General features: G+C 39.9%; 1 protein-coding gene across 4 annotated transcripts in view; it reads right to left on the bottom strand.

The window, feature by feature from the left end:
• Window positions 1–25,717, bottom strand: part of CPPED1 (calcineurin like phosphoesterase domain containing 1) — a 49,776-nt gene extending 24,059 nt beyond the window's left edge. For 2 of the 4 annotated variants that reach the window (XM_055805482.1, XM_055805483.1), the window contains exons 1-2: window positions 25,147–25,298; window positions 14,835–15,053 (exon numbers count right to left, since the gene is read on the bottom strand). In XM_055805482.1, coding sequence (XP_055661457.1) covers window positions 14,835–15,053; window positions 25,147–25,210 — 283 coding nt within the window. In that variant the 5' untranslated portion in view covers window positions 25,211–25,298. Of the gene's footprint in view, window positions 1–14,834; window positions 15,054–16,287; window positions 16,347–17,595; window positions 17,670–25,146; window positions 25,299–25,595 lie in introns of those variants that run through there. The other 2 variants (XM_027791818.2, XM_027791819.2) reach the window with 2 other exon arrangements.
• Window positions 25,718–25,956: the final 239 nt, after the last annotated feature.

The following is a 25,956-nucleotide window of genomic DNA, read 5'->3' as shown; positions in this document are numbered from 1 at the left end:
GTTAGAAAAAAAACAACCCACCTTGCTCTCCACATTAATTTTTCCTAGAATGCTACAAAAAAATGTGATAATAGACTGGGTGCTGGCATAGAAAGAAAAAAAATCTGTCAGGCCACCCAGTTCAGCCTTATTTGTATTCTTGTTAGTCTGTAGTCTTCGTTGTTTTATCTTTCAAACCTTCCCCTCTAGCATCTAGCATTGTTTTAAAGTTTCCTCTCTAGTATCTGCCATAACGAAGTCATGCAACACACTGTGTCATTCTGGGTTATTACATGCAAGAATAAGCTGATCAATTTTCATAAACCCAGTACTGTCATGTTCTGAAATAGGCTTTGCTGGCTTAGTCTGTGCTGGAATAGCTAAAATGTCTCCTCTCTCTTCTTTGGACATACATATTTCTAATAGTCAAATAGCCTGAAAACAATTTCATGATGTGCATAAAAAAATTATTACACAGTTAAAAATAATGTCAGTATGACTATATTCACCACTGGACAAACTGACTGCTCAGTGTGATTTATAAAGAACCTCATCTCATGAGCTCCACTGAAAAGCAGGAACTGAAACTCTCATTTGGCTACAGCTGGAAGGGACTGATTTTTTTCAGTGCATTAGAAACAAGTAATAATCTGTCCCGAGAGACAAAAAGTGATCACACCAAAGAATTTACCTGCATGAACAGAATTAAGTTTATTTTGTAACTTTGGGCGTTGAAACAAGAAGAAAACTCCAGCTCTAGTTAGTAATTAATAATTACATTAAAACAACGACAAAACCCCAAAAGTGGAAGCCTATTAGGGGATCCATCGCTCCTAGGTTTTTGGTGCATGACATTAAATATAATGACTGCAAATGCCATCATTTTTCTGAGTGCCAGCCACACAGGTGCCCACTTAACAACCTAATTTGTGCCATTTACTGTTCCACCTTCTGCTGTGAAAATAAGTATTACGCTTCGCTTAAGCACAACTCTGCCTTCCTTACCCTTACTCATCTCCTGGCTATGTAGAGCTGTCACATCAAGCACAGCCCATTGCTGCCTTTGGGTCTGTTCTTCTGATGAAATCATCACAGGCACGAAAAAATTCCACAATGTTACAGAAGTTACAACAGCCAACAAGAAAAACAAGCTGAAGATACAGAAGTCTAATTTCCAGTAATTGTTCATTTTTAAGACACAGAGCAAGATTTTAATCTTTGGCACTTTCTTCAAATGACTACCTGTGTGAATTTTACAGATTTTTGGGGCCGCCTTCATATTTGCATTTTCATATTAAGCAGTTACAGCATGACTAATAACTCTTGGAAACATCAGCCCCTTAAGTCTAATGTAATTGTCCTCACTGTTAAACTGGGAAATGTTGAAGATGTGTGCTTCTCCTGATGTCTAAGGCATTGTCTACCCTTACAAAGACATCTTTGCTACCAGAACAAGTGCAGAATGAAGAGGCAGTTAATATCAGCCAGAGTCAATGGTTCAGACACAACACTTCTTCCTTAGAATACACTCTCTTAGCCCAAATAATCTTTTGCCTGTTTGTGAATGAGCTGTAGTTCAGAGAATTGCTCACAATGCAGGCAGGCAGAGCGGGAACGCAGCCTGCTCAGAGCCACAGGCACAGGCAGCAGCTGGATGCTCTAGCCCAATTCCTACCCAGTAAAACCGTGTTACCATCCATCAACTATGTTAAAAGTTGTGAATTTGGAAAAGACTTGTTTCAACTTGATTAACTCAGAATTATGTGGGCTACATCTTCTGCCACTGACTTCCAAGGAAGAAGAAAATCCTTTAGAATTCAGAGAGATGGAAAAGCATGGAAATGTGCCTTTTAAAAAGTCAATGCTTTTAAACTAGAAAGACAGGTCTAATTACCTCGTCTGACCATACCTGCATAATCCAAACACTGACTTTGTGCAAGTTACTCTTTACAAATTGCAAATCCAATTCCAAGAAAACAAAGGAGGCAACAAAGACTAACACAGAGACGTAGTTACTGTACAGTGTGCCAAATAAATAACTCCCTCTGGATGTCTGCTCCATGTACGTATTTTCAAATGTTCATAGACAGCAGTTGAATGGCTAAAGCTGAAATTATGATAAGCTAAACCAAAACTTTCTGGTCAGAGAAAGAAGCAAAAAAAAGAAATCACAACTGGACTTTTAGAATTTAAGTTCTTACTAGAACATGAAGAAAATTAACTATGCTTCCATACATATTTATATGTATTTTTATACATACATAAAATCTAGTACTTGCGCTAGATTTTCAGTACTAGTACTGAATCTAGTACTTGTACTGATACTGGTATCATAAAAGTATACGATTTGAGCTAAGCGTGTAATTAATCGCATCTCAATGACTTTCATATATAGAGTGTTACCATCAACAGGATTCCGTGGACTGGACTAGAGTCTAAAATACAAGTAAGTATATACTTGCTGAAGACTAAATATTTGCTTCTGACAGCCTAGTGGTTTCTTTGCAGTATGAAACTGCAGTGTATTGCTGAACATGCACGGAGCATCTCTCATGCTTCCCTGCTCTTAGGCTGATGACAGTACATTAAATTTCACACTAAGCTGTTTGGAGGCTTTGAATGCTCCATTAGGTTTACTAGAATCAGGTAATTACTATAAAATGTTTACTTACACAACCATAGCTACAGTCCTTGAAATAGGTGTTATTAGGTGTTTGACAAAGAATGTGCTACTTACCCAAATTCTCAGATGTTATTAATTAGCATTAGCATAAGAGTTTGGAGAAGAAAACAGCCATGAATCCTTTTGGTTTGAGCTCCATCCTACTGAGCATATCTAAGTTTTTGATAGGTTGTAACAGCAACAGGCATGGATGCGGTGAGTTTATTTAGATTCAGCTACCTTATTGTCAGTAAATTAGGTCAGACAAACACTGCTCATGTTATTTCAAGGCGGTAGCAGAAAAAAGCCCCACTGATCAGTAATGTATTCATTAAAAAATCGCCTTGTATTCAACAAATTTTTTACCTATAGCCTGATTCAGTATAAACATTGTAAAGCCACTGCTTCTACCTTGCACTTAAAAAGCCAATCTGTGCCTTTTCTACTTTGTGCTCTATTATAAATCTCCACTAACAAAGATTTAGGAATTGGGATTTAGCTGACAATTTTGCTGAAACCGCATGTGACAGTAGAATACAGCTGCCTCCTCCCCAGCTGTGCCAGGCTGATGGGAGTTAAAAAAACCTACACAAACTTGCTTTTGTTAGTAAACTAAGCAGCCAGTTCAAATGGCATCTCCCCCCCCCAAAGGTGACATGCCTACAGTCATTTTTCAAGCTGGAACCATATTTTAAGACACCATTTCTTAACCTGCTCATATGCTTGTTATATGCACAAATGAAACATCAGCATTCATGCTCTTGTCTTCTAAATGAGAAAGGGAAATTTTAAAAGAACAATTAAGTTTTTAGTTAAAGTTAAAACTTTACAAAATATCTCCTTATATACATGCTTCCCTTAAGGACTAGCAGAGCAGCTTAATTTTATCTAGCAAGTTTTTTTTTTTTAGATTAACATTCCAGTGTTTTGGGTTATTTAACAGTAGTTTAAAAGCAGTAATGAAAGCAGTTCACAGCCAGACTTACTGTGGTAAAATAACTTTTTGAGAAAGATATTAAGCATTATCAGGCATTTTTTTCCTTTGTATAATGTCCTACTAATTTGCTCTATATAACAGTAAGAACTTGAATGGGACCTGACATTTCTCTGTAATTTATTCAGTTCACAAATGTATAAATGGCAGCTTGTGCATTTGCATGCAGATTTCAGCATTACATTCATATCACATCTTGTGTGCAAAACCCACCAGCAGCAAATCTCCAAATCTCCAAACAACTCAGTTATTGAAATGTGAACAAGCTAGTTCATATCTGATGTAATAAAATACAAGTACAGCAGTCTGCCTTCTAGAAAGGACATCAGGCTGAATCGACTGCAAAACAATTGCAAATTTAGATGTTTGTACATTAAATGTCTGTGAAGTATTTCCTACGAAGAACATACATGCGCAAATGACTGTGGACTTTACCAAATACAGTAAGAGTCGTGAACTTCAGTATTATCTCAACAGTCCTTTTTAGTGGATCCGAAACTGAAAGACTGGTGGGACTTCCTGGGAGTCACCAACTTTAGTTCTTACGGAAACCAAGTATTCACTGACCTTTCTTGGTCAAGCCCAAGACTGTTTTTTAAGTAAGAGAATTTATAACATTCAACAACTGGTTTTAAACAGTAAAACTTTGACTAGAAACATTTGCTATGGTCTGTACTTTCCCCTTAATTTAGAAAGCTGAACAAGAGTTTTCTTAGAGTTGCCCTGTAAGGCAGGTGTTCTGATTATATGCTTCAGCCTATACTTTAAGATTTAGTATCTATTAGAACTACACTTTTGAAGTCATATTAATGCACTCAGAATTTAACAGAAACAACGAGACTGAAATATTCTGGACTGCGGCAGTTGCACTTCAAATTTGGGTATGGGAAAGAGGCTCAAAATAATCCAGTTAGTAATTCTCTTGGGAGACAGGATGCCTTCAAATGTTACAGTGATTATAAACAGAACTGAAGCCATACTGCTGTCTGGACACCAGAACCATCAGCTCTCATGTTCCTCAGCTCTGAAGCTGTCTATTCTGAACGTAAATAACTTCACTCTCTGCAGCATATGTGTCAGAGCTTATAAGAGGTACTGATTGTATAAAAGCCAGTATGCCCAGCTCATCTTGTATCCTGATCATCAAATTGTCAAGCAGAAGTCAAATGGAGAAGTGCTGATTTGAAAATCATGTCCCTTAATTGCTGCCTGAATACAAACTCAAAATTCCAATATTTGGCACCTGCTTTTTAAAATCGTTGTGCATATAATTGCCTGTATTATATGAAAAAACTGTTTGCATGGAAGAGAGGATAGGGTGCATAATTTTGAGGAGACACCTAGCAAGCAGTTTTGCTTTTCGCATTAAAGCACGTAGAGTTGCCCAAAATTGTAATTAGCTGAATTAGGCTGATATGCTTTATTGAGGCTTTACAGAAGTGTTCAAGCATTAATGAAATGTGCAGAATTTGGGGGGAAAAAAGCCATGCACCAGAGAGCACTGTATGCAGTCATGAGGAGCTGGCTAGCAGGTGAGAAGGTCCCAGAACAGTAGAATCCCTGGAAGCAGCAGGCAGAGAGCAGGAGAGCCACACATCCCAGCTGGGCAGGCAGGGGCTCAGGATGCCTGAAGCAGAGGGAGAACAGGCAAAGGGGGTGAGAAATATGGAGGGATGCTGAAGCTGGCGGTGCACATGCATGTCCAGCAACCTCACAGTGATTCTGTGACGGTGATAATTCCCTTGCAAATCCATGATCTTGCCTTTTTTTACAGGATACCAGACTGTCTAGGTAGTCTGTACCTTTGCACCACTATACACAGCATGGTGCTAAAGGGCACTGCTTCCCTCAGCTGCAGCAGGTGCCTTGCCTTGCTACCTACCTGCTTTTTCACGCCCGTTACGCTTAAAGCAGTCTTATCCCAGCTCTCAGGGCTGCACCGCCTCAATGCCGGTAACAAGCTGACAAGCCCCACAGGACCTGCAGCATCTGGCCAGCGGTCTGTAGGTAGCAATGGCAATACTCTTCTGACTGTGCTCCTGGGCAACAGTGGCATCCATACCTATACATGACCATTCTATAATTGCCCAGGATAATTAACATCCTTTTCAAGGATGTCTTCAGCAACAGAAAAGTATGAAATGGCATTCCCAAAGGATTAGGGGTTTGCCCTGGGTTTAAATTGATACTGGACAATTTACACCTTAACTGGCTGTAACGTACCTATGGAACGGACTATGGAAAACTGTACATATAGGTACCATCTCTCTGCAGAAGACTGGTGGCACATCACAATTTGCCTTCTCCATCAAGATCAGCAGCCAGTTGTTCCCTCCTGTTGAGTCCCTACAGTTATACTACAAATATAAGACTATGTATCTTCTATGTTGCCTTAGTATATGGCGCTCTGTTGGATTAAACAGCAGTTGTTGCTATTCTTTTTAGGACATTTAAATTTTACAGATACGGGGGAAAAAAAATGTAGCTGCCTCAACTGCAATTCAGACATTCAGGCTCTAACAATCTCCTTTAGCTGCAGCCTAACCCCATCCAGCTCAATAGGTGTGCCCCTGCTGTCTGTCTGAAGTTCTTCTGGTACTTTCTGTTGTGCTAACAGCCTGAAACATACATCAGACAGCATAGCAAAACTGTGACAACATGTAACAGACACAATCCTGGAAGATCTTGCAATCCAACTATGGCCCAACAGTGTGACAGATACAGACAGCAAGCATACCAAGGAGCAGTAAAAAAATTACAAAATATGACTAACTCTGTAAAGCTGATTGAAACAATCATGTTTTAACTTGTTCCATTTACAGAAGAGACAATTATAAAAGCATGTATATTTTATCATGCTTTAAGGTACCAATATTCTGACCAACTCCATGTTGTTATCCTACCATAAAGAACCTTCCAGGCTTTGATTGACATTAGTGGGTTAAACAAAACCCATCCAACTATCCAAAAAGTTGGACAAAATTAAGATAAAAGGCTGGGTCTAGCTGGTAATAGCCTCTGTAGACAATTTTAAACATTGTACAATTTGTTTTGTTGAAGAGCACAGTTAAATTTTTCATACTGGACTACATAACATCCCTCTGCACACATTTTTGTGCAATGTCATGGTTGGTAAAAATTCCCTACATTTTCTCCTGCTGTACTATGCAGACTGGGACAGCTTTGTTTAAACTCGGAAGCTTCAGTTTAATTCTCTCCAAACATCTTCTGTTCATTAAGGTGTAAATAGTTTGCAACTAAAGAAAAAATAAAAAAGTCATGCCTTTTTTACTGCAGTGTACCATATTCACAATACTTAGAAGATCTGAAATGGATTTCTGTGTATACATGAATGGAAAAACACATGCAAAAATAGATATGTTGGCACACGCTTATTCTACCAGACAGACAACTATTAAATGTATATGGCAAACCTGTCTAATGTTAAGGAAAGATATTTAATAATAGAATACAAGAAGTTAAATGAGACCTTGTCTTTAGGCTAGATACAAAATTCATATTGCGATCATATACATTCTACAAAGCTACTGTCCTTCCTCACAGGCCCCTTTACTACAGCACTGTAACCACTCAAAATAGTATCTTGGAAAGGCTGCAAGTATTCCCAATATTCTGAGACAGGAGGAAAAGCCCCTGTAAGAACAGCATATATTGGTTAGATATAACACATTAAATGAATTTTGTTCTTTTCTGTGCAAAACCTGCCTGTTTATATTATATTTATATATATTTATATTATAATAATATGGTAGTCACTGTTAGAAAACCACAACAGCTACTCTTAATGGAGACCCCAAATGGTCAGTGTATGACATCAGAAGTGTTATGGAAAAACTGGTCAGATTAATTTCTACTGATGGGTGCTTAAGCTTAAGAATATCGCATATACCTCTGACAAGATAATTTTACTATTTTTAAACACCCACTGGAACAAGGTGTACCAATTTCAGGGCCACTGCTGAGGTCCAAAATGGCACAAAGCAGCTCTAACTCCAGCGAACGGCTCCTTCCAGCTTCCCTCCCTCCCCACAGCCTCTGCCTTAGAGGAGGCGCAATGCAGCAGAAGTAATTCAAGAGAGCTAGGAAAGGTACTAAAGGTGTCTGAAATGAGTAAGACCACTTAAATATTTTTTTTATCCGCTATAAAATGAATGGAAATCTATGCAAAAAAAGCCGCACAACACCAGACCTTGGGAATGAATAAGAAAGCATGAATAGGCAACAACAGCTTATCTTGTGATCCAACTAGAAAGCAAGATGGATGACTGCTTCGGAAGCTAGTGAGAGAAATGAAAGTATACACAGGTTAATTAAAAAGGAAGAAGTATCATCATAATTAATTCCCTAGGCACGTCAGAAGAGCAGACAACAGAATTCCTGTGTTGGAATTCAGTTTATTTCAAATACAATGGCTTAGTCTCCTGCCATCACTTACACAGCTGTCTAGATTGATTTGTTCTTTGCAAATGGACATTAAAAAAACCCATATGTGAATCGTTCAGAGAAAAGACCTTTGAAACAGCAGATGCAAGTGATGTGGACATCCTCCAGCTCTCAGCGAAACAAAGAAATTCTGAAGTAAGAGCACAACACTTACAGCTCTGACCTGTCAGGTGCTGTTCCCCTCACCTTAGCAGTGCTAAAGGTTCCTTCACCAGAATCAAATGTTTCAGAAATGTGCTATAGATAACGGTTTGAAAGCCTGTAATTAAACTATAAATACAAAGCAAAGGCGGGGGGGAATATTTTTCAATACTTCGGACTTAATTGACTGAAAAGGCTGATGACAGATTATATAGCACTGAATGACCTGGGCAGGAATGTGCATATTAGAGATTATGCCTTCACTGAACTAAAGGAATTAGTACAAGTATTCACAGTATACTTCAGGTACCATAATACTCAATCCTAGTGATTTTGTTTTCTTCTAATTAACACAGACACACACAAATTAATCTAAAACTGCAAGCATAAACATTACTTGCTCACTGATCCATTAACAGACTGCTAACAGATCAAGCTTAATCAAGTTCTATCAATTTTTTTTTATTATATACATTATTAGACAAGTCTTATTTCATTACAGTCAGAGCTAAGTAAAGTTTGCAGGAGACTTGATGTCTTACTTGTTCTTTCACCCATGTAAGCAGAGAAATTAATGAAAAATAATTAAACACCTGGTCTAAAGCTACATTGCATAAAGGATGTTGCTGGCTAGAACTGATGTCTATCAAGTTACTGACAGCAGTTGTATCATTAAAAAAACCCCTGCAGCTAAACAATTTCCTTCAAAGGAATTCAGCCACGTAAAAATAGCTGCTAGATTCTCAGCTTTACAAGTCAGTGTTTCTCTGTGGCTTCAGCAGGGTGACCTTGGCTACGAACAGCTGAAATCTCTGCTCTTGTAACGAAACGCGTTGAAACGGAAGCTGTTTCCTGGACACCGATCTATCCTTGAGGTATGGGATGAAGAAGGAAGCACAATGATTCATGTTAAACTGAAACAGGAAATACATGCAAGAAAGAAGACAGGGGAGTTTGCCCTCAGTGTTTGGCGAAAGCTACTCTATGGAACAGCCACCAGGTTTGTGAGTCAGGTCAGCCACTGAGAGCGGGGTTTTGTTACAGACCACCCGAAAGGGGCAAAGACGTGGATTGAGTCTTCCACAAGCAGCTTGAAAAAGGCTCCAGATCACAGGCCTGTGACCTCTCTTACCGGAGGCTAACCTTCCTGACATATGCTGACAGTCCAGGAGGGAGTCTGAGACAACCTCTTGACACAGACAGGACAACCAGGGCCCACTCTCCTAGCCCTGCTACTCACAAACACAGAAGTGCTAGGGGATGTGTTAAGCCCTGGCAGCCTTGGCTGTAGCAGCCACCAAAGTGGAGTTCAAGATCCTGAGAGAAGTAAGGAAGGCAGACAGCAGATCTGGGGCCTCAGGACAGCAGACTGGCTTATTCAGGGAACTGGTATACGGGATCCTGCGGGAGGCAGCTCTGAAAGGCAAAAGGAGTTTGAAAGAGTTGATGTCTTCAAAGACAAGCACCTCCTAATACGAGAATGGTCCTTCCTGATACTGGTGGGGGAAGGAAGTAGGCTATTGGGAGAATGCCTTGGCTAAACGAGGAGCTCGGGCATGAGTACCGATGGAAAAAGGACATAAAAGGAGATGGAAGCAAAGATGGACTTGAAAGGAAGAATGCTGAAAGAGTACCTGGGCATGCAGGGCTGGTGTTGGGAAAACCGAAGCTCATTGAGGGCTGAAACTAGCAAGCAGCATGATGGGCAGCAAAAGCTACTACTTCAGCAACAAGATAATAAGAAAATACAAGGCCCACTGCTGAGTAAGGCAGTGACAATAGGTATTCAGTGCTGCTTTTGCCTATCTTCACTAAAATGTTCTTGCAGCGTTAAAGGAGCAGAGGAAATACTGTAACATTTAACATACTGTAGCAGAACAGGATTCAGCCAAGTATCTCCTGAAAAATTTCAACCCAAGCAAGTCCATGGGACCGGATGGGATGCATCCAAGAGTAGTGAGAGAGCTGGCTGATCTCACCATGAGGCACCTCTCTATAATCATCAAAATAATCTATAATCATCAAAAGGCTGTGGAGTTAGGATGTTGCAGATGAGTGGAGAACTAGATGGGTGAGAAACTGGCTGGACTGTTGGACTGAAAGGGTGTTAGTTAATGCAACAATATGGGAAGCTGTCATAAAAAAACAGAAGGTTCCAATTTGGTATTAGAAATAAATTTCCAGAGTTTTAGAAAAATGCAGTGAAACAATTATCCAATCAACAGTATTTTGCAGACCACCATTTTTGCCATACTAGGTTAGGGTACACTAAATGCATACAAGTGTCTTCAGATGTAAGTCCTTCATTATCAGGGTGTATCTAGTTGTAAGTATCGAGTTTACAGAAATTACTTTCAGTAACACAGTTGTACTACAAGGTATTGCTTAAAATTCTTGATTGTGTGCCACAGTATTAACGTTACCAGGAATAGATATCCTATTCTTGATTATGTAATCAAGCAAAACTTCTGAAAATAATATTCAGAGTACAAACTACTTTTAATCAGCAGCTAAATACCAAGATACTGATTACGTCGTTGCTCTAATGACATCTGTAATGGATTCCAAGTGCTGTGCCTGATTGCTTCCCAGCTGATGAGGATTCTGTTCATCACTCCTAGCCGCTGGAATTCTGAGATTTCTTGGAGTTCCTTTGCAAAAGGCTGCAACATTGCTTCAGCTAGATGACTACAGTGCATGCTTTCTTTACACTTCATATTCCATGACAAAAATGTATTAAGAGAAGCAAGGAAGACCTGACTTCCCCCTGCTTTTAACTCACAGGCATTGATTATAAAGCAGTAAAATCCAAAGAACTTGATAAACATTGGCCAGTAGATCATAAAATATTGCTGAACTTCAGCTAACCATAGCTTTTTGTCAATAACCATGCTGCAATAGTAACTGTGATACCTTCATTAAAGATGTTTTCAGTTTTAATATAGGTGACACATACAAGTGATTTAAAAGGCAATTTGAGACATTAAAGATAAATGTACAAGTCAAATTCACAACCGTTAAACCAGTGCCCTACGTCACACTTGATTTTTGCCTACTGAAAAAATGAGTTTTTAATCCTTCATTTTATTGAGCTAACATGATAAGGGAATTGACACAGTAATTACTCTTGGAGACACTCCTCAGTGGAGAAGTATGAAATTATTCACTACCATTCTACTACAGACACGCATTACGTAGGTCTAAGCATCCTCAGCTAGAACAGTGAAAATACTTAAACTACTTCAGGAAAAGAAATATTACTACTAGGCTTCAATTCTGCAAGCATCTATTTGTTCAAATTATCTGAAAAGGTATTTGCAATAAAAATTTTTCAATTCTCAGCTTGCTCTTTTGATATAGTGTTGCCAAAAGTCTACTTACAATTTCAAATTTATGTTTTTACAGACAATGAAAGTACTGGCAGATTTCAATATTACTCAATTTTGAAATGGAACACTTTCTAGAATTGTTTAGAGTTTAATCAGTTGCTGACAGCTTTTTATCTCTTTGTGTCTTTAAGTTAGTATTGTTTAAATGGATTATGTAAAGTATGAAATCTCAAGCACAGCATTAGTACTGGAATTACTGGAGACAGACTTCAGCCATATGACAGTGGAAATAATGGCTTCTTTTTATCTGTGTCTTAACTGGTACAGAAAACACTAGTGGTTTAAACGCATACCCTTGTAAGAGAAGAATTTTAATTTAATACTCCTCCACGAGAAGGAAGTCACCTCAATCCCTGGAATTTAGCATGGATGTGGGAGCAAACTTGAGAATGACTGCAGTTATTTCCACATTTTCCAAAAACTTTCACTGCAAGGAATGTGGAAAGTTTTCATTTCTAACATCAGCGGATTGCTATTTTGATAAAATAATAGGCAGCAAGTAAGTTCTTATAAGGTCAACATCCTGGTGTGATACAGTAATAGCTATTTACAAGCCAAACAAAAAAAAAACTTGTAAATAAGCATCTTGATACTGATTTTTAAAACAGAATTTGAGTTGTCTTGCTTTAAAATATATTTTCTTTAAGTTTTCTGTAACTCATCTTGTGTTTTGAAGGAGTTTCTGCTCCAGAAGTAAGCAAGAGGAAAAGGTAGGAAAAAATCATTTGAAAATATCGATTATTTCACTTCCAAAATAAACATTCATGCAGTTTAAACTGAAGTGTTGTTTCAAATTCATTTAAACACACAGATTTAGATTTATCTTCTATGAATTGTTCTTCTGACACTGCATTTGTCTCCCTTGCTGTATCACGTCTCCCTGCCCTTCTACACAACTAGTCAGTCTTAAACCACACGTATCTGCACCATACAGTGATTCACTTTCATCTCTCTCATCAGTTTAGACACAAAGACAAATGACTGATTAATATTGTACTTGTAAGTACAATTTAATTAAATTGTACTTTTATGTTTACCAACTCAAGGCACAGAACGCCATTTGTATAGATAAATACAAAGGCAGTAATGAGATAAGTAATTGTTCCAGTTGAATATTCTAAAATTCCTTTGAGCAGTACCTTTCCTTAACTACTTTATATAACTATATGATAACACAGGCTTGCAAAAAAAGTATTAACATAATTTCAATTGACAAGGAATTAGATGAATTGAAATATGGTGGCTCAAGCGATGTAATCATAGAATCATTTAGGCTAGAAAACACCCTTAAGATTGAGTAATGAACTGCTCTTTCTTGCAATTTCTTAGAAATTGCACTAGGCAGCTTCAAATATTTATGCCGTGCACAATGTAAATATCTCAGTAGTGCAATCCCTTCAGCTTCTTTAACACATTTGTTAGCAAAATCAACATATAATGTTTTGCAAAACCCTGACAGGTTTGTATTTAAAATAGTATCAAAGGCTGTGACATATGCTGGTAAAAGGGACAATAATGACTACAGATATCCATTACTAGAAAAAACCAAAACATAAAACCTGCCACATGCAAGGCTTATTGTATCTAGCCGCTCTGTACCCAGTGGAAGTTAGAAGACTGCTGGCTCGCTCTGGTTTGCACTTACTCTCTATCAACAGAAAAGCCTTAGAGTAACATTGTTTAAAGTCAATATAGACAAAACTACTCAGAACTTTGCATGGGTTTATGAGCCTTTAAGAAATACCCAGGTAAAATGAAACTAACTTAGCTTCCTGGATTACTTAAATTTGTATGGGAAAGATCCTTTTCAATAGGATATAGAACACCTATAATCTGTCCTGAATTTTCTTCCTCTTACAAGGAATACTGAAGGTAACATATTGGAAACACACAAATTAAAATTCCTAATCGAAATACTTATTAAAACTCTGTAACACGAAGGCTAGATGATTCTTAGTAAGAGATTATTTTATGATTCTGGGTTAAATCTGTACTACCAAAATTAATGGAAGAACATAAACCAATAAAGCAACCACATCATGACAGACTTTACATTATGGTCAAGCTACTGAAGTGTTATACACATTCAATCAAGCTTAAATTGTTGGGTTTTACACTTTCCCACTCTTGTCACTAAAATCGTGTTCTGGTCAAAAGAAAGTCTAGCCTATAAATAAGATCAACCAATCTGACTTGCCAATTTGACAGCTAAGGCTTTAAAATCCACTTTGCAGGACCCTGAAGGAATTAGTCAACGGTCTCCAACCTGCTCAAAATCTTGCTGTGCAAACAAGAGCTCAGAAGCACTACCTCAGGTGCAAGTGGAGTGCAGAGTGTAGCATAAAGCACACAGGAGTATTTCCACACTCGGTTGGTGGACTGTTGTGCCATCAGCTACACAGCTAAGGCTGTCTGCAGTTCTGCTTCTTACCAAGGCTAAGAAATGTAAGACACTGTGCTTAGATCTGCTTTTCAGACCACCTGCCAAGTGGTAACATCACTTTTTCTTTCACTTCCAAGAAGAGCATTTATCTTCTTAAAATAAAAAAATATTACCAGTCTGTTTTAAAGTTTTAACCGTCAAACTTTGTAACCCACCTTTCTAGATGGTCTGTTGTTCTTCCTGTGACCGTACACAGAAACAGACTGATCTCTGAGTCCCACAGCAACAGGACAGAATACGAAAACTTGGAATTTGCTAACTTTTAGCATTTAAAAAATTTAAATATTGAAACAGTTGGATTTATTAAGCATTAGAAAGCCACAGAATTCTCCGATCTTCATCCACTTTAGGTACTCAAAAAGTTATAGATAATTTTTGTTCTTTTCTTGGCACTGTTTTTTCCCCCCAATGGCTACAGTCCCTATTTGTCCCCTTGAAGCAATTCATTTATAAGAAAGAATTTTAATACGTGTTCTTAGGACTTCCATTTCAAAGAAAATTCCTCAGGCCCACTGAAAAGAAAGCAACTAACAAAGGTACATACCTAAAATGAATGATACAGGAAGTCAGATGAAGAAGTCAGAATAAAGTCTCCAGAATCATCCAAAAGCACACTTTTATCCCCAAACATGAAAACACTAGCATACCAAATCATATGGAAGAATATTGTGAAGACAAGGAAATTAGATTAGCCTTGTTGCCCATCTGAAATATAAAGAAAATGGAGTTACAATCCCCATTCTACACTTTTAATTGCCTTACCTGGCATTCCATGAACAAGGTCTCCACACAACACAAAGAACTTGGGTTTAGGGTTTAGTTTGTTGATGGTCTGCACCGCTTGCTCTGTTAATTTGATTTCTTCTCCCCATTCATCATCTCCATTGTTGATGTCTCCAACTGCCCAAGCTTTCATCAGTCCAAACTGAGGATCTGCTCCTTGGATGAAGTAGAAGGGCCCCTTCCATTGGTACTCATCATCTAAGAAGAAAGGGCAGGGGGAAAGAAAGTTAAGCACCAAGAAACTTATAAAAAGGGTAAGAGTTTCAATATATCATTAAATTGATTGCTTTTCACCTAAGTAAGTTAAGAGAGCTTTAATGAAAGTACAGAATTCTGTATTCATTCATATAGAAGAAATATAAAGGCAGAAGTACAAAATTTTCCTCTAATGAGGAGCTGTAATAAATGAAAGTATATTAATCTAATTATACCACATGGTAATTACAGACTCATTAGAAGAAAAGTATGTGAGGAATTCAGCAAACAGTACTGGAAATTACAAGGACTACAACACAGCACACGTGTATAATGTTATATTTCAATTTATTCCTTTAAGACTCCAATTATTGCTTCTTTAATTAACAAGTTAAAACGTACACAACATTTCACATTTTATGGTTCCAGTAGACTTGTCCTTAAATTATTAAGGAGTTAAATACGTTTCGGTTTTATACTTTTAGAAAGAAATTGGTTGTAGCGCATTCTTTGGAGTTAGAACTGATGCCATTCACAGGACCAGGATCAGCAAACACAAAATCCAGCAACATCCTAATTAGCAGCAGCAAATAAAGTCCTAATTTAGAATTGCCACAATAGCTCCAAGACCTATGATAAAAAGGTGAGAACTGAGAAAAAAAAACAACGTTTCCATCAGGGCAGGCAGTGTACCACAGAATTTGTACTGCTACAAATTTCTTGTATACTTGTTTCTTGCATGCTATATTAACAAGTACCACAAAAGAAGCATGATACATAGAACTACAAGCACATTAATAAAAAAAATAAATAAAATCTCAACACTGGGGAAATAAAGCCACAGTTGGCTACAAATTAAAAACAAAAATTGGGTATCCTGTTTCCAAGACCTATGTCTCAAGTTGGAATTAAAGTACAAAATGAGAACACTGCAGTTTCTCCAGCTGCCTGAACGCATTCATTTGCTACCTGAATATTTCAGTTTTGACAGCTGTGTTTGGCTTAATACATTTAATGTTATTGGGTTTTTTCTTAAATGGCATTTAAGCTGTTAAAAGCTGACTACATCAACCTAGTTGAATCTACAAAAAATAATACAGCAAATTATTTCAAATTACAATATAATCCATAAATATACTCCTATATTATGTCAATCTGATCTTAAATACACTTTGAGGCAAAACTAATCTTCCAATAACAGTACATAAACAAGTACATGTTCACCGCGTGCATTTACTTCTGGTTTTCTTCCAAGTGGACTGGAGAGTCTTACTTTGCAAGAAGAGGGGTATGTTTCTTTGGAGGAAGGTTAGAAAAAAAAGAGGTCAGAATTCATATCTTGCACCATGGATATGGATAGGCTGGGGTGAGGGAGAAGTAATGTGGGCAACACCTGGAAGCTGCTTCCAGTTGTCATCTGTTGCTATGACATCAGATCATTTTGCCAAATGCAAGCTTCCACAATTCAGTTAAAGTAACATTTAATTTCTGAACAAAATTATTTATAATCTGTTAACACTGTCTGTTAATTCATACCAGCATTGCCTTGCTCCAAATAATAAACATAGATTTTATAAACTATCAGCCATTCATTAGCTTTTAATTATGAAATGAAATTAACTTTTCCAATTACATAACTTAGAGAAGTGAAACGATCCATCTATCCACGAGTTTGCAACAGAAGCCTTATGGAGCAGCTGAATAACATGAAATAATTTAGGTTTTTATCTTATGTTTCGCAAGGCAAAATATGAATGCCTTAAAAAACAGCTTACGTGCTGCATCAAAGGCATTGTCTGTGCAGAGAAATCAATTTAGAGTTTTTGTAAGTGGAAAACTATAGAAAAGTATCAGTTAAGGAAGCTTGCAACAGAAATCTTTTATGATCTATACAAAACAGAACTGAAAAAAGGGAAAACCTGAAACAGGAACTTGTTTTGGAGGGATGGCCCAATCCTCAAACACATTTAATGGAAAAAAAAGCTCAAATCTTTCTACAACATGGCAGGATTTTTAATCCTGTCCCTTTTCCAGCAACTCAGTAGACAGTAATGATAATCAATGCAGAGCAAAATCTACTTGTTTTGTGAAACTAGTAATTTTTACCACCGTAGCCTAAGTAAAATATAGACACACTTATCTATTTATTTTTACAGGAACTACTCAAAAAACCCGCTAGTCTTTGTTTTAAAAGACTGCGTTTCAATCACAGACATGCTGTGTTTCCCTTTCCAGAGCCCCAGGGATGGCATCTGTTGGCCAAAGGCAGCTGGAGCACCTGCAGCAGGCCAGGTAGCTGGCAGGCTGGCTGGCTGACACAGGCCGCAGGACTGGCCCCGGTCCCAGCTAACAAGGAGCTTCACGTATACTGCTTGAACAGAGAGAAATCTGGCAAGCAGACAATGCACTGTCAGGGAGCACGCAGAGCTGATGCAAAACAGGTTGCAAAGCCAGACAGGGGCTATTCTAATATATTCTTCATGGACATTTTTTTTTTCCTGCCTTGTAGTCATGCCAATACAGTAGCTCTCTAGGTTTTAAGTACCTGAATGTTTCCAAGACTGTGCACAGATGCTCTGGTTTGAGTGGGTGAGTGATGGTCATGTGAGGCAGAGAGAGAGAGAGAGACTGATAAGATGAATTTGAAAAGAGAAGTTCAGTACACAGACAGAATCAAGAAGTGGCAGAAGAAAGGAGAAACAGAAGATGCAGAGGTGGAGGTGAAGAAGAGTGGGGAGAAAAGGAAAGAGATAGGAGGTGAAAAGAGAAAGGAACTGAAAATGGTGCAGAGGTATATGCTATATTCTCCTGTAGGAAAGAAAAAGATAAAATGAAGAAAGTGAAGCAGGGACAACAGAAAAGATCCAGGAATCAGGGCTACATAAATGACATTTAGTCAAAATTTTAGTGTAATCATCTGGTCTTAGTCAAATAATTCAGTCAACAGATACTTTTGCAGTATTTGACAACTTCTCAAATAGTTACAAAAAAAATAGCAGTAAGGTTGAATTTTCTACCTTTGTCTTGTTATTTGGTCACTCCAACTAGAAACTTTATTTAAAAGCAAGTAAACCTGGTACTTAACCCAATTTCATTAGCTTATTACTTATGAAGTGGTATTGACTGATTTAGTTTAATACTTACTGCTTTTGTTCCGCATGGAACAAGAGAACATATGTGAACAAATTAATACATGGACACCCAGTTTAAACTTATAACTTAAGTTTTTGTTTATCAGGAATGTGTTTCAATTACTATAAAGTACTATAAATAAAAGCAGAATATCATGAAGAAAGTTACATTGGTACAACACCACTGGTGCAAACTTTCACTTGCACCAACTCTTAAGCCTGTTCTGAACTCAGCTCATTGATGAAGTAACTCTTAATTGCCCTCACTGATCTGTCTGCAGAGGTCATGCAAGTTTTTTCCTTATCTGTGCAAGGCATAACAACATCAGTCCAGCTAACGTGTTGCAACTAGTGCGATTCCGCTAATTCCAGCAGCTCACCTGCGCAAGTGCTCTTTCAACAGACCAATATGTTATGAGGGTAGCATTGCAAAACAGAATGTAAAAGCATCCTCCGCTACCCTAGCAATTAAATGATTTATCAATGGACTGTATTCAGATAATTATTAACAAAACTTCTGTACCCTACTTCTCTCCCTCACCAGCTGCTTGTTATCACCTTCAAGCAGAACAGGTACTCTCGGCTGTACAAATGAACCTCACCTGCTTAAGCAGTTAAGTCAGGCATTACAAAAAACTGTTTGAACCATTTTTTTGGACTTTGCACTGAATCAGAAGAAGAGCGCTCAGACAAATCATTCTGTTGCTATGCTAGGGGAATGCCAAAGTCTGGCAGAGGGTTAGTAACAAACAGCATTGGGCACAAGTGGTGGGAGGGGGAACAGCTGTTTTTGCAGTGATCATCTAGTCATGATCCAGGTCCTAGATGTTACTCCATAACGTTTCAATTAAATAAGATGTACAGTTGCTATCTTCCCTTCAAACGCAGCTAGCAATGACTTTTATAGGAATGACATCAAAGACAACCTTCTCACTAGGAGTTTCAATTTTCAAGCCTTTAGATGAGCTATGTAGTTGTATTATACAAAGTGCAGGCTAGGTAAAGCAATACAAGATTAGGATTCAATTAATAAACATTTTTTTCTGCCTTCTCTCTTGCATCGCAAAATTGAGTGAAGCTGAGAACACCTGCAAACTGGCTCTTCGTCCCTATGAGCACAGAGGCTGTTAGCAGCCACAGCAATAAGAAAATGCAAGTGTCAGACAAAAGTCAGTAGATTTACCAGATAACTGATGTATATACAGTTTCCATTTCTGAAGGGCAAATAATGTCTGTGGAGCTCCTCTTACACACTCAGCCACACAAAACTCCTTTTTCAAAACTGTTTAGCTCCCAGGCCTCCTTAAGAGCTGCACAGCTGATCGCCACGGAAGAAGTCCAACTTCAGAACATGTTGTTATGCCTCAGTTTCAATAGCTTCCCACTCTTTTTCTGCTCCCATGCATGCCAAAGTACAGAGAGAGGATCAATGCAATGTATTTTTAGTAGCATAGGCTGAAAAATGGTGCCAGCTTCTAATTTTATCTAAGGATTAATTCCGTGAAGGGCCAAAGTAGTCAGCAGCAACTCACAAGAGAAAACCTCAGCCATGTATTGTGATCATGCACAAAAAGACACTTCAAGGACCTAAGTGGGATTTAAGCCAAACCTCACCATTTCTAGAGGACAATAGCTAATACCTTGCCATGCTTTTATTTCTTCGCCTTTTGATTTTTCTGATTTCTCCTCCCTTTTCTTGCTGCCTCTCCAAGGATCACAAACACACATATAGATTGCTCATATAAACCACTGTGAGCTGGCCTCTGATGGCCACATAGTAATGCTTGCTCAGTATACCATGGGCAGCAATAAATACGAAAAACGCCCTCATTGTCATGCTGGGTTTTCCAGGGGAATTAATTTCACTTCTCTGAAAAATCACAGAATAGCAGAAGTATGTACATGGTTCCCTGCCCTGAGCAGTCTCTGCCTCTAAATGTGCCTCTGGCTCCTCTTCTAGGTAAAATTGGCCAAGAAGCACAACCTTGGTTTTCTAAAGAAGCTATAGATGGGAAGGGAAATGGAATCTTTTAAGTGAAGGCAGCATTTATACATCATAAACAGTACAAAAGGCTAAAACTTTTTCCTTGCAATTATTTTGCGGTTTACCTTTAAAAGAATTTGTTTTCATTCCTGTCAGTCCTGGAACCACTTGAAAAATAATAAAGGACTTGCACTAAATCCTTAATAAATTCTCATTTAATATAAAAAATTATCAACACTTCTGGCTTCAAAAATACCACCATTATTGTCTGTATGTCCAATACAAAAGAATTTCAATCTAATGAAATACGCATTCCTTTCAGCTACATCTTCCACGTGTACCTGAGAGACTACTGAGGGTTCTGCTGAACAACCAAGGCAACCTATTATGGAAGGCACAGGGAAAAAAACCTTTCAAAACAGGTATCAAACTTTTCTGAGAGAAAATAAAACCCTTTAGAAGAGTAATTATTGTAGAAATTAAGTAGAGTGAGCCTAAACTACAGAGATAATATCAGTAGAAACACTGACTTACAGAATTCAGCTTCTCAAATACATTAGGCAGTGCTACTATTTTTAAAAGATATACTTTTAAACTTCTTAGATAACTATCAAGGTAGGAAATGCTCCCTCAGATACAGTTTATTTGTACTGAGGGCTACAGAATGCTAAACTCTAGTCATGCCTTTATGCCCACACCCAAATTCAACATGTAAACTCATTACAGAAACTTTACAGCCCAAAACTGTAGGTGTGAAGGGGGGTGGCTTGCATAATGACAAGGTGAAGTCACAGAAAGTTGCTCAAAACCCACGTTAAAATTTCCCTAATTCATAGGAGGCCTAGAGACAGTATTGGGAATGGAATATGCTAGCTGGGAAGCAGTTCTCATCAGTGCTCAAAAATATGACTGTTGAAGAGCTCTAGAACAGTAATCGTAACGTGCCAAGATCCAACACTCATGTGAAAGCAAGAAAAATTAAGAAATCAACTGCAGTGGTATTTAATTTCAAAGGAAGGTGAATTACATATAATTACGATGCTTTTTAAAAGTGCAAAAATCCTTGAAGACAGCGTGGAAACTATTCAAAGACACTATCCCAGAGGCTCAGACCATATGCACAGCATTTACTAAGAACTTCAGAAAGACCAAAAAGTATCCAGACCGACTAAACAACATAAACAGCAGCCATAAGGATGCTAGTAAGAGCAGAACAGCACTCTTCAAGCTAAAGCATCCAAATAAAGAAAACAGGAAAGATTTTACACACTGGAAGGTTAGATACCAAAGTCCAAGAAATCAAGGTAAAAAATGTGATAACAACTCAAAATAGCATACATCTGAAAACTAATAAAGCCCTTTTTAGAGGAATTAGGAAGAGGTAGCGTGCCGGACACCAAGGCTAACAGATGTTGCAGACATGCAAGATGCACCTGAAGATGAAGGCAGAGCAGAAAAACAATGTAAATGTTTGTATCCACGTTGATTGTGAAGGAACTTGTGAAGATGTAATGCCAGAATTCTTCCTTATAGACAGTGCATCAGATCTCTCTCAATCAAATAGATGATTTCACAAACAGACATGAAGAATAACAAGCTGCTCAGCTTAGGTGGCATCCACAGAACTCAAAAAACCAGCTAAACCACAGGGAGTTACCGCTTGCTTAAAACTGCCCTTGCACCAGAGGAGCAAGAAGATGGCCAGTATCACAACTACATTGTAAAGGGTTTCCTGAGCAATCTGGTAACTACTGATTGCAAAACTAGCATCGGGACAGGCAAGTTAATGGAAACTGTAACAAAGACAGTAACTACTGCACTCACTGATTCTTCAGAACAGGTAATCCCAACTTTTACATTGGAGCAGGGAAATCTACTTAATACCATCTCCAAGAAGCATCTGACAGTTATTCACCAAAGACTTTTAAGGAAGCCAAGCTGTCTTGAAATATGAAAGTCAGTCCTCCCATGCATAAAAAACTGGTAAGAAGAAAAGAAAATGGACATGATACACAGATCCCACCTGAACCTGTACTAGGACCTATACTGTTCAACAAATTCAAACCAATCTGTCCCAGTAACTGAACAGTGAGGAAATGAAATTTGCTAAAACTAAGCCATTTGGCAGTATAAGAATAAGGCTTGGCTGTGAAGAACTGGGGAGAGACTTCTTCATGAATGACTGTTCAAGAAAGCAGGTAACTTCAATGCAGAAAGTGCAGGATAGTGCAGATGGGAAACACACCACCCACTTCATATAAACCACGATAGCTCTAACAAGTGATATGAAGAAGAGCCACCTCAACATTCAGTAATGGCAAAAAAGCAGATATACGAAAGGAATAGAGAACTGAGCAAAATAAGAAATATGAGAAGCAACTGAATAGACTTAAAAGATTTTCCAAAAGACTGGTGAGGGAGGCATGACAGAGGAACACAAAGTGACGTCTGGAACTGAGAACATGACTATGCAATGCTGGTTATCCGCCTCTTTCAGATAAAGATTTTGGAACCATCAGCTAAAATTAGCCAACAGGTTCAAAATGGAGAAACTTCTCAACCAGTTAAGCTGATGGTACCGTCACTTGCCTAGCTATTTGAAAAAAGTTCTCCACCGAAACCAGAAATTCTTTGCATAGTATGCTACTTGGGATAGAAAAATATAAAAAATATAAAAAAGTATACTTGGGACAGAAAAAACCCCAAACCAACCAAAAACCAAAACAAAACCAACCAAAACCCCCAAACCCAAACAATTCCCCCCCCCAACCAAACAACAATCACCCCCCCCCCCCCAAAAAAAAAAAAAAAAACAAAACCAATCAATAAAACCAACAACCAAACCCAAACACCCCACGACTTTTTGGGAGAAGTGGTGATGACAAAATTTAGTTTCTTCACTAGAACACTGCTAAAAGTAGTAGGCATCTGAAGCACAATTTCACACAGGTAGAAAAGACAGGGAATTTATTAAAAAAAAACAACATTAAATCCAAAGCATACAATGGTCTCTTGCCAATAAAGTAGGGTATTTACACACTATTTGCTACTATGCTCCACTGATTAAACGGATAATTTAGATCCCTAAATTTGAGGGGGCTGTTTTGTCACGTATCAAGTCTCAATTAGAGCACGTTACAGGTATAACCTCCACATTATGTGAAAGCAGACTAAACAAATTACTGTTAGGAGACAGGATGTGGAGGAGTGATTTTACAGAAAGGGTAGTAAGAAAAAAAGGAAATTAAGCTCTCAATGGTGAATTTCAAATTTTAAAAGGAAACAGTCTGCCAAGCCACAGCAGTAGTAAATGTTTTGTGTAGCTACCTGTTCAACAGGAGTAAAACCTAAAGCCCGAGGAAAACAACAGAACTGATTTTCAACTTAAACTGCAAGAAACTTTGCCTCAGTTTTATCAGCCCTTGGTTGTTTTTTACCAGGTCATTTAGTTATTAAAAGGTTGTGTTCAACTTCAGCCTCTTAAGAGCTCAGTAAATTATTAACAAAGAAACACTGTACCTAAATGGCAGCTGGACTATGATAGCCTAAAAAGTCCTGAACAAGATTTAAAACAACCAGTTGCTAAGTCTTAATACCAAACAAGGACACTTCAGGAGAAAGAAACACCTGGAAAACAGATACCCAAATCACATCTTTTTCTTCCATGTTTAAGGCACTTTTCTAAAAGTACTTAGGTAAAACTGCTGTTCAGAAATTTTTACACTGCCCTTGAACACTCCTTTTGTTACAATTTCACTATACAGTTGATATAACTAGATGGCTTGTCTGCCATCTGTCCCCTCAACAAATGCTAGGCATTCTGTTATAAACCAACCACACCATCTGTAATTAATAGGTTGCCAGAATAACTGTATATGTATACTTCACATGCTCAGTGTCAGTGAATTTTCTTTATTTGGCAACAAGCAAAGCCAAATATTTCCAGTGAAACTCAAGAAAATACCACAAAATTGTTGGGATCGAATAGTCTTGCCCACCTCATCAAACCAATACAATCTGTAATTTACAAACAAATACAAGGAAATGAAATACGTTCCACGTGCGGCAACAGGAAAAGATTTCTCAACGCTGGCACACCGCAGGACCTCCATCCTTGGACAACTTTACAAACAGGCAGGATACACACAGACAGTCAACGTACTCCTCTGTTGGTCCAGCCACAAGACAAGAACCAGCAGTAAGCAGGTGGCTGCCACCTTTGGCTTGGCAGTGGCCACCTCACCGTATTCACCTGGGGCAGGCAGGTCTAGAAGCTGGGAGCCAACTGACACCTGGGCCCTGCCCGGGGTTTGCAGCGCTGTCTCTGCGCGGGGTGGAGCACCAGGGAAGGACCTAGCTGCTGACCTCTGTCCCGAGAGAAGCTGGAGTACCCTGAAGAAACTGGGATCTTAGGTAGTTCCATTCGTTATGGTACAACTGCCTGTCTTATAAGTAACATAAACAACAAACTACTGTCAGGCCACCCTACAGGTACAACAAACACATGATAACGTAGTGCTGGCACCAGCAGTTTCACAAGCTACGGAGATCAGGTTAGGCAGCACGAGCAAGAAATCTGGTGTTGGGCACCGCTGACACCTTCCCATGGGGCGGAGCCCCCCGCGCTGCGGCCGGGCCCCAACGCTCCCACGGGCCTGGGCCTCTGCCCGCCGCCGACCGCGGAGAATCAACGTGGGGCGGCCGCGGCGCCGCGCTCAGGGGGCCCCGCACCGGCAGCAGCACGCCCAGCGCCCCGCTCCCCGAGCAGCGCGCTCCCCCCAGGGCCTCGCCGCTGCCCCTCCGCGTCCCCCCCTCCGGCTGTAGCGCTCCTCCCGCGGCCGCCGGGGGCACCCCGGGCCTGCCCTCCGCACGCCCCCCCCGCCCGGCTGCGCGGCGGGGAAGAGAGCCCGCCGGAACCCGCAGCCCTATGCCGAGGTTCCGCCCGGCGCTCCCGCCTCGGCGCGGGCCCCGCGGCGCGTACCTTGGCGGAAGGCGGCCAGAGTCCTGCCCCGGGCTCTGCCGAACGCGTCCCCCTCCGCCGCCATGGCTCCCGCCCGCCGCGCGGCCGCCGCCGACAGCCGCCGCCTGGCCACAGGCCGCCGAGGGGGCGGCACCGCCTCCGCCGGGGGCGGCGCCTGGGCGCGGGCGGGAGAGGCCCCGCCGGCGGGGGTCAGCCTGGGCAGGGCGGCCGGCGGGGCCCGGCGGCGGCGGCTGCCCTGGGGGAGAGGCGGCGGCCGGCCCGGCCCGGCGCGGGGGCGCTGCGGTGGCTCCCCGGCACGGCCATGTTCGGGGGGCGGCGGCGCGGAGACATGGCGGCCGCGGGCGGCAGAGCAGCCTGCCCCAGACGTGCGCTGGCTTTTATGTGAATTTAAGTGAAAATTAAGGAAATTATTATTTGTCATACTTACTAATTTTCAGCTTTTTCCTAACCTGCCAACTGAAGTAAACCGATGTCACCTAAAAGCATTAGCTGCCGTCCTGTGCGCCTTGAAAGGATGTTCACTGGTCAGGTTTCCTCCTGGTGTTAATTGCAGTCACAAAAGCAGATGTTTCCAGCAACTGCTCCTCGGGGAAAAAAAACCAAAAGTAACGTGAAAAAAGCAAAGGCACCACGTGCCCCTGCCCCCAGGGCCTGCTGTGACCCCAGCCTGGGCACCCCTGGCCCTGCCTTGCCCATGGGCAGCATGGCGGGCAGCCACTGCAGCCCACGCGCCGCCCGTGTTTCTCAGCACCATGTTATGCAGTGGGCGAGTGACAGGAATACACAGGTAGTCCTTGCAAGGTGATGTTT

The sequence above is a fragment of the Falco peregrinus genome, chromosome 5, assembly GCF_023634155.1.
Source record: "Falco peregrinus isolate bFalPer1 chromosome 5, bFalPer1.pri, whole genome shotgun sequence".
Taxonomy (NCBI): domain Eukaryota; kingdom Metazoa; phylum Chordata; class Aves; order Falconiformes; family Falconidae; genus Falco; species Falco peregrinus.
The sequence above is the reverse complement of the archived record's forward strand: the minus strand, read 5'-3'. Positions and strand labels throughout refer to the sequence as shown.